The 12511-nt window shown below is 48.0% G+C and overlaps 1 protein-coding gene across 1 annotated transcript in view; it reads left to right on the top strand.

Annotated features, from left to right (window-relative positions):
- LOC147678103 (uncharacterized) overlaps positions 1–12511 on the top strand; it is an 84352-nt gene that overhangs the window by 58891 nt on the left and 12950 nt on the right. The window contains exon 7 of the mRNA XM_086945962.1: positions 8204–8263. Within this exon, the coding sequence (XP_086802088.1) occupies positions 8204–8263 (60 nt within the window). The remainder of the gene's footprint in view (positions 1–8203; positions 8264–12511) is intronic.

Here is a 12511-nt window from a genome sequence, read left to right as displayed (position 1 = left end):
AAAGAAGGACACCACCGCACGAGACTGTCTGCAGAGGTTCGCCAGGACATGCGCATTTGGTTGGCATTCCTGGCTGACTTCAACGGTCGGGTGGTGTGGAACAAGCCGCCAGCGTCCTCGGACGAGCTGGGTTTGTGGACCGACTCGGCGGGGAGCGTGGGTTTTGGCGCCATCTTTGGTAATCGATGGTCGGCGCAAACATGGCCGACATGGTGGCACACCAGCGGTCTCACAGATAACATAGGGTTCCTTGAGCTATTCCCTATTTGTGTTGCTCTAATGGCATGGCCGAACGAGTTCCGAGACCGCTCGGTGGTATTTTGGTCTGATAATATGACTGTTGTCGAATGCATTAACCAACAGGCAGCACGCTGCAAATGGATCTTGAGATTGTTGAAGGAAATTGTGCTGCTTTGCATGAGACTGAATGTACAGTTCAGGGCGAAACATGTGCCGGGTGTACTGAATCATGCGGCTGATGCACTCTCTCGTTCACATATGCAGGCGTTCAGGGTTTATCTACCTACAGCGGACCTAGTGGCAGCACCATTCCCCGAAGCACTCTGGCTAATCGGTGCCCCGGATTACAAGACCTCGTGGCAGCAAGCTTAGCCCCCAGGACGAGGAAAGCATACGAAGGAGCGTTTCGTTCCTATTGTGCATTTTTGGGTCCGACTGGGAGTCAGAACTGGGGTCAGGAGGATTCCTTCCTTGGGTTCCTGGTAGCACTGCACAAAGAAGGCCGATCAGCGGCTACGGCCAATAGACACAGGGCGGCCATCTCATTCATGGCGCAGGTGCATGGCATCAAAGACCCAACAGGTTCCTTTTTGGCGAAAAAAGCCCTTCGCGGCTGGCAGCGCCTCGAGGGTCGCAAGCAAGACGAGAGGCGCCCGATTGGCTTAGAAAGGTTGTCCCTGCTCATGGCAAAACTAGGCACGACATGCTCCTCCCAATTCGAAGCAGTACTGTTCCGGGCAGCTTTCGCATTAGCGTTCCATGGGGCTATGCGGGTGAGCGAACTGGTCGCAAGGAATAAGAAAGATGTGGAGGGTGGCTTGTGCAGGGATCACATCCTAACTAGGGGTGATTCGATGATAGTCACAATAGCGAAGTCCAAAACTGACCAGGGAGCGATGGGAAACAGTGTTGTTGTCCAGCACATTCGAGGGTCCCCCACGTGCCCGATAATGTGTACAGAGGAATACTTGGCACTGAGGGCGGATACATGGGGGGGGAGTTTGCTGAGGCACATCGATGCCACCCCACTGACAAGGTTTCAGTTCCAGAGGGTGCTAGCACTGACAATCGCTGCGGCGGGCATGGACCCGTGCGATTTCGGGACCCACTCCTTCAGGATAGTGGCTGCTACTGAAGCTACAGCCAGGGGTCAGAGTGCAGATGAAGTGAAACAGTTAGGACGGTGGTCCTCGAATTGTTTTAAAAGGTATGTGCGATTGCACATGTTGTGAAGTCAAGTTACATGCACTCACGCTTCTTGTCTTCTGTTTGATTTACAGTTTCGCGAACATGTCATGCGGGGCGGAATTTGCAGTCGACCCAGTACCAGGGGACCAGCGGTCATGGATCACCGGCTGAGGAGAGAGTGGTATGGGTCGTGGGCCACTCATACGTGAGGCGGGCCGGGGACGTATTCAAAGCAGGTGACGCGACTCGCGCAGCTGGGGAATACGGGTACAGAGTGGCCTTCCATGGAAGGGGCGGGCTCTGTATTGACCAATTCGAATCGTTTGTTGAGGGTCTCTTAGGGCGGCAGAGGTCACCGCCATCTATAGTCATAGTACACCTGGGGGGCAATGACTTGGTGACACTGGGTAGACGAGTATTACTCGAGCGAGTCTTGTCCACCGTTAGCTGGTTGGCAAAAAGAATCCCGGGGTGCACGATTGCCTGGTCCCACATGATTCCCAGAATGGTGTGGCGGGGGGGCCTTTCAGTGTCAGCTCTGAACCATTCGGTGAAGAAGGTTAACAACAAAATTGGTAGATTGTTTCGCTCGGCGCAGTTGCATAGCATTCCTCATGGGTGTATTACGGGTGATCACATGTATCTGAATGATGGGGTTCACCTGTCCCGGGAGGGGAATGTTTTACTCATAGGAGACTTCGTAGCATGGCTAAGGGGTTTGAGGAAGCATGACCTTTAGGAGGAGTTTGGGGGGGGCCGGATAGCCGGTCAACTATCCGGCCTGTGGCGGTAAGGTCATGATCGGTGAGCAGTAATTTCAAGGTCCCTAGAGGAGGGGCGCCACCCACTATGGATGGGAGCGCCCGGGGGGAGGCGGCCATTGGCCCCTCCCACTGGGAGGCGGCACCCACTAAGCATGGGTCGCCTAAGGAGGAGGCGGCTATATGCCCCTCCTACGAATTTCCCGGGGCCCGGATATCCGCGACGGCGGATGTGATAGAGAGTGTGGGGGTGGGGGGAGAGTCCACGCTGTCCTTCCTACAGATACCTCACACGGGTGCTCGGACGACCTTTAAGATGGCGTCGAGCGGAAAGAGGGGCCCCCAACAAGACAAGGGAAATTGCAGTTGGCAATGAGGGTACAGTCCTCTGCCCGGCCGCCACTCACACCGTGAGGGCGAGAGTTTTTGGTAGTAGGGATCTGACACCGGTTAAGACCTTGCCGTTGGCCCTTAATGCTAGGATGTACAATTTTAATTTAGAAAGTATGCATTTGCAGGATGTTAGACTCGGCTAGGAAACCTTTGTATTAGAGATTTGTTAAGGTTAGCCAAGTAACATGTCTTCATCGAAATGTAATAAATGAAAATTGTACATGATTATGAAACTTTTATTTAATGTTTTAATTTTGTTTCATATTTTAATAAATACGGCCGGGAGGGTGACTCCCTCCCGCCTTCCAAAAGTTCAGAACTGCATCCGTCTTCCCATCCTTGGGGATTGTGTTGGGAGGGGGTGACGGGCATCCCGGCCATATGGAAAGGGGCGACCACTCGGTCCCCCCGAACGTATGGTCGGGTGCCCCGATCCTCCCGGGAAACCATTTTGGGCTGGAGGCGTGTCTCGGCTGGTATGCCCGAAGCGGCGTAGCCGGGGCGCGCCTTTTTCCCGCCCAAGAGGGGTTGTCCTAGACACCTACACCGATGGCCACGCCCAGTAGGCGTACCTGGGGTGGGTACACGCCCTCCCCAAGAAGAATAAAGAGAGCGGGAATCCGAAGAAGCGTCCTCTTGTTCCTGTGCTTGGAAGGCTGCACCCACTCGTTGCTCGTGAGCCCTCGACGGAACAAGGAGCCATTTTTGACCTACCCACCAGCCCCTTATGGCAATGTTCGTTTTGCAATAAAGTTTTGCTCTGATAACATCTTTTTTTTCCCTCCGTATAGCAGGAGAACGAATGTCTAGATTGATGTGACTTTTGTCTGTCTGTTTTTTCTTTTAGGAGTAAACAGTTGATGCAATTAGTTAGGCTGATATTTTCTTCCTTAGTAGGTGAACAAATGTCGTATTTATTTTTTGGTCGGGCGGTAAGGTCATGATCGGTGAGCAGTAATTTCAAGGTCCCTAGAGGAGGGGCGCCACCCACTATGGATGGGAGCGCCCGGGGGGAGGCGCCAATTGGCCCCTCCCACTGGGAGGCGGCACCCACTAAGCATGGGTCGCCTAAGGAGGAGGCGGCTATATGCCCCTCCTACGAATTTCCCGGGGCCCGGATATCCGCGACGGCGGATGTGATAGAGAGTGTGGGGGTGGGGGGGGGAGTCCACGCTGTCCTTCCTACAGATACCTCACACGGGTGCTCGGACGACCTTTAAGATGGCGTCGAGCGGAAAGAGGGGCCCCCAACAAGACAAGGGAAATTGCAGTTGGCAATGAGGGTACAGTCCTCTGCGCGGCCGCCACTCACACCGTGAGGGCGAGAGTTTTTGGTAGTAGGGATCTGACACCGGTTAAGACCTTGCCGTTGGCCCTTAATGCTAGGATGTACAATTTTAATTTAGAAAGTATGCATTTGCAGGATGTTAGACTCGGCTAGGAAACCTTTGTATTAGAGATTTGTTAAGGTTAGCCAAGTAACATGTCTTCATCGAAATGTAATAAATGAAAATTGTACATGATTATGAAACTTTTATTTAATGTTTTAATTTTGTTTCATATTTTAATAAATACGGCCGGGAGGGTGACTCCCTCCCGCCTTCCAAAAGTTCAGAACTGCGTCCGTCTTCCCATCCTTGGGGATTGTGTTGGGAGGGGGTGACGGGCATCCCGGCCATATTACACAGGGGTCCTGAGGACCAGGAGCCACAGAACCATATAACTCGTATAAGTGAAGATTAAAGATAGTATGCTGATAACTAAAATGAGTTGTTTTTTTCTGAGGGACAAGCCTTCTTCAGGTCTGCCTGCTGGGCTCCTCCATTAGGTTATCCACTCTTAGATCATATGAAGAGGAGTTTGAGAGCATCCAAAGAGAGTTTTGGTTTTACCATGGATCTGGAAATTTGTTTTAATTTCCTCTCAACATGTCATTGTGTATGGCCTTGAGGAGACATTTGACGACTTTGGACAGATGTGGTTACTTTAGTCCCTCACATTGGCTTTTTTCCCCACCAAGGAGAGTCAGCGACCCTTTCTGTAGCTTGATCAGACTTAGGCTACAATGTGCAACTAGAGAATTTTAATAAATACTACACCTTGACACTACCTCTGGGTATGTCTCATTATAAGCCTACATCATAATAGACTTTACCTGTTTAGTTGTATTTTTTTCACTTTCAAAGTAATTAAGAAGGACCTCAGAAGTATGCTGTGTGTGTTGCTTTACACTGTTCTTCATTCAATAAGGTGTTCAACTAAAAAACCTATAAGGCATCGGAAACTACTTCAGAACTTAAGCCTACGATATAAGCAATGACCCATCATGATGGAAGATTGATGGTGATGAATAATAATATTATTTTTCATGCAGAATCATGTGTAAGAAATGGATTATTTTTAAAGGAGGGTAGCAGCACAATAGTCTGCAAAGATACATTTTTCAGCGTTCCCCAGGTCTTCAAATGGAATGACCATCTAACTTGAATAGAGAACAGGAAACCAATTATTCTGAACTTTGTTAGCTATTCCAGAAGATTCATAGGGTGTATGAAGCAGGGCCAGCAAATTAAAGCTATTGGCATTCCCCCCACTTACTCATAATATATCTACTCAGACACAAGCATTGTTACCAAATCCTCCGACCAACCAAGCAAGTGAGATGGCCATTACTTTGTGCAAGCCAAACCATCTGTGCTATGGTTGGTTTTACAAAGCCAGCAATAACTAAATGCAAAATATTTGTTTATGACATGTAGTCTGTAAGCGAGAGAGTTTATTTCAGAGAGCTCATAGTAGTGACCTTATGCTGCTTCCATGAATAGTTCTTCTCCAAACGAGCATTGATTCAACCATAAACCAAGGAAGACAACACTCAAGGCAGACAGGTGTGGGTGTTTCCATTACAAACAGATTAGGTTATGTGCAGGGCCACGTGAGGAAAAACTGGGCTCAGGCAAAGTTGAGTATAAATAACTCTCAAGCAGATCATAGCATGACTGAGAGCGGGAAGTACTTTTCTTGGCTGCTCTAAGATGAATGACCCGGTCTTAAAGTGACTGGTAGCAGCTGAATGAAATCTCACTTTCTGCGTATTTGTTCAGAAGAAAAGATCTTAGATATGCTAGACCATAAAAGTTGATAGTTTGCAGTAAGAGCCATCTTGAGCTTGAAAAAGAAACCTTTGAATGAAGGATAAACATTATGATGTAGTAGATAACATTGGAACACTCCTAGTGTCCCAAATGATAACGCTAATAGATCAAGAAAATGTACATTTCTTCAGATATGTGTTGCTAGGACTTCCTCAGAATAATCATCTCTAATTCTCCAGACATCAGTATTGAATCTATTGAATATTTCATTCAACATCATGAAATTCTCTTTCCAAATGAATTTGTGTGCATTGTGCATTCTGGTTATTGTCTCTTTAAACCAGGGAATATTCACCAGTTTGTTAAATACTGGTCAAATTGCCTCCATCATGAAAAAATAAATCACCTAAAACAAAATCTTAACAGTCTTTCCCCGCCTTGGTTGGAGGAGATGTGTGTTTTTAACTCTGCACCTACATCAAAAAGAAGCATGTTCTACCCAACCACCAATCTATCTTTTGGCTTGGTTGTACCAGTGAAACCTAGATGGTGTGCATTGCATTGTGGATGGTAGGGATTCTGATCTTACTCCATCCCTTTGTGGCCTTTGATACAATTAATAATAATAATAATAATAATAATAATAATAATAATAAGCTCATCTTAAACTAGGAGTGCCACATGGGCCTTAGTGTTTAGAAAGCATACCCCAGGAAGAGCTCTTCTGTATCATCTGGTGTTCTCCAGGCTGCCTAACTACCATCCCCTCTGATCAGCTTGCATCTCAAACCATTGAGCTTACTGTTCAGAGGAATGAGAGTCTTCTACACCAGTATGCACAGGACACCTAACTCTGTTTTAAAACATCCCACATAAATGCTTCACATTTGTCTTGCCAAAATACAAGCTTGAATGACTGTATAGATCTTTAATCTCAATCTCCAGGCAAGAGAGGTCCTTCTCACCCTGTCCTTATTTTAGCACAATGGGCACAGTTTACGGACTACAATTTGCCACTATCACAGCAGGAAGTGGTCTGTTTAGTATATTCTAAAACGCAGCCTGCAAATGGGCCGGGAAACACATGTACAGTAAATTCAACTTTTCGTAAAGATTAAATAATCCCAAATTGTGATACTACTGTATGCTACAGTTTTTTTTAAAACGCAGTTTGGTCATGAATGCATGGTGGTGCAAGATTGTTCACTGAAAACCAGCACAGACATTTCTGACTATGACATCATAGCACATCTGATATAATGCTATTTCTATGCATCCCTAATTTCATGGTGCATTCCGTTCAACACAAAAACACAATTTCAGTCTCAAGAGTCTTCTGTAACTGTACAGTGGCCAAAAAGCTAGGAAAAACACACTATCCTTGAGTATCCTCAAAAGAAAGTCCCACAAACTCCCTAAGGCCCAGATGCATCAAAGGAAAATCTGGTCGCAAAGGGGCAGATTCTCAGAATCTGCCCCTTTGCGACCGGTATTTTTGCATTTGGGATGCATCATCTCAAATGCAAAAAATGCAATTTAAAGAATCTCTAAATTGAGATTCCTTAAATTGCGATTGCATTTAAGGAATCCCAAATTGAGATTCCTTAAATGCAATGCAACAAAGTAAACAAATTGCGATTTTGCTAATAGGGGGAGCAAATTACCATGAAGTTGAACTTCATGGTAATTTGCAAAAACTTTGAAAAATGCACTTTTGTGCATTTTTCAAAGTTTCATGTTGCGCACACACATGCCCTTAGGGCATAGGTGTGTGCAACATATGTGCACATATTAATTCCAGGGGTGTCACAGGGTGTCCTTTGGACACCCCTGCACCCTTGAAATTGCATTCTCAATTTGCCATTTGCTAATCGCAAATTGAGAATGTCTCCCCATTCATTTCTATGGGCCTCTAGGCCCATAGGAATGAATGGGGAGGTACTCCTTAATTGCGAGTCGCAATTAAGGAATTTTAAGAAATGGCTATTTTTAAAGTGATTTATTCATGCATAGCCTTTTGCTATTCCTTATTAGCGAATCCTTATTTTTCCCTAATAAGGAATAGCAAAATGGGTACTTGATGCATCAGGGAGCAAGTCCCTAAAGCATTGAAAAGCAATTCCTTTAAAAACTTACAAATATTATCAAAGTCCAAGTTCCCATTAAAAAGCCAAGGAATTTCATTCAAAATGTTAATAATCTAAAGTGCTTCCAACCACATTTGATATGGATCTCATCCTTTCCACTCTAGCTGAGTTCAGTATCTTGATATTGAGCAAAGTGTAATCCAGAAAATAAAAATTACAACCACTGACATGAAAACATAAAACTGTTACGAATAAAGCAACTGAATGAAAGGTAGATTGTCATAGAGAACACTTGAGCCACACTCCGATGTAAAGTATTAACCACTATGTGCTTCATGCACAGTATGTAATAATTAAAGTACATAAATGATTTTAAAAAACAAACGTTGTATACCGAAATATTCAGTAATTTTGTAAATGTTTACCGCTTTGTTTGCAGACTGTTCTCGGGAGACGAATCAACATAATCAAAAAAACATCATCAACATTAGAAAAGAAGGTAAATTTGTTTTCAGTTTACATAATTTGAAATTGCTATACTTTCTTGTACATTACACAGTTGTTATAAATGCTTGTTGCATTACATTCTTATATAGTGTTTAAAAATTCCTATTTAAAAGTAATTATTCCTGCCAAAAGTGCTAATCGGTTATAATTTAGATGTTTATATTATTATCAAATTTATCACTGATTACCGATCTCTTTTCAAATCTGTGCAATTACATAAACATATGAGAAGAGGAAAGACAGTGTTTATCAGACAGAGTTTATTCGAAGAGATTTCTAAGGCTGAATAAAGCCTCTAACCTTTAATACCCACAAAACAGGCATTGCTCGCTTTCTTTCTCTCTAGAAGTCCGTTACAGTCTCTATTCCTGTCAGATATCGATGAAATCATTAATTCAGTAATTAATCTATCAATTTAGTAAATCCAAATTACCACCGCTAACCAGCCTCTCTCCAATTTGTTGCTTATGCTCTATTACTTACCGGTAATCTTCATTACTCCGGGTCCCGTTGTCCTCGTCACATTCATTTCCAAAGTGGGGATAACCACCTCCTGACAGAAAAAAAGACACAAGTAATGCTGGGACTCTAATATTGCCCCTCCCACCGGGAGTACATAAGCAATACTTACCCAGCATCCCGCCTGTACAACAAGCCCCCAAAGGAAGTATGGCCTTCCGGGAGTGAGGGAGGGTTGTATGAATGGAACGAGGACAACGGCACACGGAGTAATGAAGATTACCGGTAAGTAATAGAGCATTACCCCCAGGTCCCTTATGTCCTCGTCCCATTCGTTTACAAAGTGGAGAATACCAAAGCAGAAAACCGGCCTTCCTAACCCACAAGAGCACCTAGGAAACCAAATCAAACGCACCAACGCAAGGGAGTACGGGGGGGGGAGGGGGACGTCGGGGGCCTCAGGAAGCAACCCGCCAGCAACCCAGAACAGGACCACAAGGACACAAACAAGGCCCGGAAACCACCAAGAAAAAAACAGAAGGCCAGAGCCACAACAAGGAGGCCTCCAACCAGAAAAAATGGAGACAGCAACCATATAATCTTTACTGTATGATTAAATAAAATGTTTACAAAAATAGCAGAAAGGGCATGTTTAGAAAAGATGATAATAAAATACATAAAATCTGGATAAAACAACATGTTTAAAATACGGAGATAAGATTAAAAGAAAACAAACACAGCACAGGCAATGGTTGTCAAACAAGGAAAGTGCTAAGACTGCTCTGAGGCATCGAGTTCCTTTCAAAAATGAGTGTTAACATATGTATGATTGAAAATACAGATGTAAATAGTACTAACTGTCAATAGTGCGTGAAGCCTAATTCATACTACTGTCACTTCTCTGCCTAAACGTCTGAGCATTACAGCAGCAGCATAAAACTTCCCGATTAGTGTCGGCTCCATCGGGACAGTGGTGGTGTAGATGTACCTTAGAGCCTCCTTGCATGATCTAACACCATGGCGTATGAACATAGTTCTTGGGTACAGGCGCCTTTGGGTCAACAAACATGTTCCGCAGATTCTGTGGGGTGTTGACACAGACAACAGCCGTTGCCACTAGGAGACAGCAACCAGGCCAAAACACAAAGTACACGGCGCAGGGAAACCACCGGACAAGGAGGACCAGCCCGGAGCCATCAGGAAGGCACCCAGGACCGCACAGACACCGAGCAACCCTGACCAACCCGGAGAAGGCCAAAGAAAGAAGCCAAGGCCAGACAACAGTGCCCAGACACAAGGAGAGACCCACAAGGAAGGAACAAAGCACAGACCAGACACAGGGCCACTGCACCAACCTAACAAACCAACGCCCAGAGAGACCAGGGGATGAACCCAACCCTGCAGAGGAGACCCAGGCCCCAGGAAGAAGGACAGCCCCACCAGGACCACCAAAGACCACCACAGGCCAGAGGGAGGAGCTGCAGTGAGAGGCCAGGAACCGACCAGGAGCCAGACCCCAACCAACAGAAAATGACCTTAAAGGAGCCAAAAACTAGCAACCCCAGAAGGCCAAAAGCACCCGCAGGGAGAGAGGCCGGAAAAAGAACCAGGGCACAGCAACAGGGGCAGAGGAGGCCAACCCAAAGACTCCAGGCCAGAGACGCCTCCAGTAAAGAACCCACAGACAGCCGACCAAACAACTGAGGCCAGCAAACACCGGGAAAGAACACGGAACTAAACCGGCACAACAAGGGTGGGGACAGGGCCAACGGCCACAACCCCAATCTTGGCCCATGCCAAATGGGAACCCCCGGCAGACCCCAAACCAGGAACCAACCAGGCACAAACCATCCGAACCCTAGAGGGCAGACAAGAACAGGAGCCAACAGGGTGGAGGACCAGAGGGGACCAAAGCTGGGGCAGAAGCCAAAGGACCGCACAGGCACCCAACACACAGGCCCAGCACGCAGCAAGGGCAGGAGCAGAGGAAAGGCCCCAGGGCACACAGCACCCCGACCAGAACCCACCAGGCTAGACCCCAGCCAACGCCGGAAAGACGACAACAGAAAACTGCCAGAACCAGGGCAACAAAGCAAAAGGCAACCAGGAGGCTAGGACAGAAGCCTAGCAACCCGCCAACTCAGAAGGACCCCCTGAAGCCAAAGACAGGGAGTCCGACCCAGACCCCCAGCACATCACTGCTGGACCACACAGTAGGCCGGAAGAGGAAACCCAACAGAGACACTGCCCAAGCGGAAACCGGAGGCAACCGAGAAGGCTCTGGGCTAGGCAACAGCAGACCCTGTACAATCGACAGCCAGGAGGGTGAACCCCACAGAGGCTAAACGAACCCACCAAACTGCACCCCAACCAGAGAGGCAGGGCACGCCAAACAGACACCCACCGGAAGCAAAGCACGGGCAGCAAGACAAGGCAAGAACGAACCAGGACAGCTGAAGCAGCAAAACAATGGAAAGGCCCTGTCAAACACACCAGCCGGCAGACAAGCCACAGCAAAGTAGCAAAACCAAGGAGGCACAGCCAAAAACCACATCAAACCCCCAAGAAACCGGCATACCAGGATCAATCGGCCACACACGCCAACCCAGATGCACCCGAACACCCAGACCCGCACTGACCTGAACAAGGCAGCCGCAGTCCAGGCGAATCCGGGAAGAAGGCCAACAAAGAAGGAACCACCGGACAACAGGAACCCGAAACCTAACAGCACCCAATGGAAACCCCAGGACCAGCCAGAAACACGGACACACAACCAGGTCCAGGAAGAGAACTGCCTGCAGGAGCAGGCCCAGAAGGACACAGCAGGACACAGCCCGAGACCAATCGAGCCCCAAGCCAGGACACCTAAGAAGAGCACAGGCAAACACGCGGGCCCGAAAAAGGCAAGCAACAAATGCCGCAAACTCCACAACGGACCCCCAGCCAGGCACCCACCACAGGGAACAAACGATACCAGGACCCCCCAGGGAGCAACAGCACCCAGAGCCCAGACGGAACCCCAAACAAGAGAACCGCCGGCCAGAAGAGGGGAAAATAGGCGCCAACGCCAAGGCCACAGCAGCATCAGCAAGAACCCCAGGGCCAAACGGCCGAACCACCCCAGGGAACACAACCCCAGGAGGGACAGCAAGGAAAAGGAAGAGCAGGAACCCAACCACACCAGCTAAACCCCATGGAGGAGAAGGCTGCAGGCCAGAAAAACCAAGCAAGCCACAGCATCCCTCAGGCCAGCCAGACACCCAACCAGACCGAGCAGAACCGGCTGCAGAACCAGCAGGGGCAGCAAGGACCCACCAAAGAAAACCCGGAGGCGAGCACCGGAAAGACATCATGGATGCAGCAGAAGCAGGGTAACACAAGGACGACCCCAAGGAAACCCCAGAAGCCAGGAGCAGCTCAAAGAGAGCACCAGAGCCGGGTGCAACTATAGACAATAGCAACCAGCACAGAAGAGGCCATAAGTTGGAGACCTCAACAGCCCGCCAGCCCCGAGGAAGCAAAGCAAGCACACAAGAGGAACTAGTACAACACCAGCAGCCCAAGAACGGCGGAAGGAGATCAGGAGAGCTGCAAAGGAGGCAGCACCAAGGAAAGAGGTAACGCCAACCCCAGATACGCAGGGAGGCCAGCCCCCAGAAAGGGACGATGGCTGCTTTGAGCCCCGAACCAGACCAAAGACAGCGAGCCAGAGCGCTACACAGAGCCCCAGGCCCGACACCCAGAAGCCCCAAGAGGAACCAGGTGTGGCACATGGGAACCA

The sequence above is a fragment of the Lissotriton vulgaris genome, chromosome 12 (assembly GCF_964263255.1).
Source record: "Lissotriton vulgaris chromosome 12, aLisVul1.2, whole genome shotgun sequence".
NCBI classification, from domain to species: domain Eukaryota; kingdom Metazoa; phylum Chordata; class Amphibia; order Caudata; family Salamandridae; genus Lissotriton; species Lissotriton vulgaris.
Note: the sequence above shows the minus strand (reverse complement) of the source record. Positions and strands in the feature narration are given on the sequence as shown.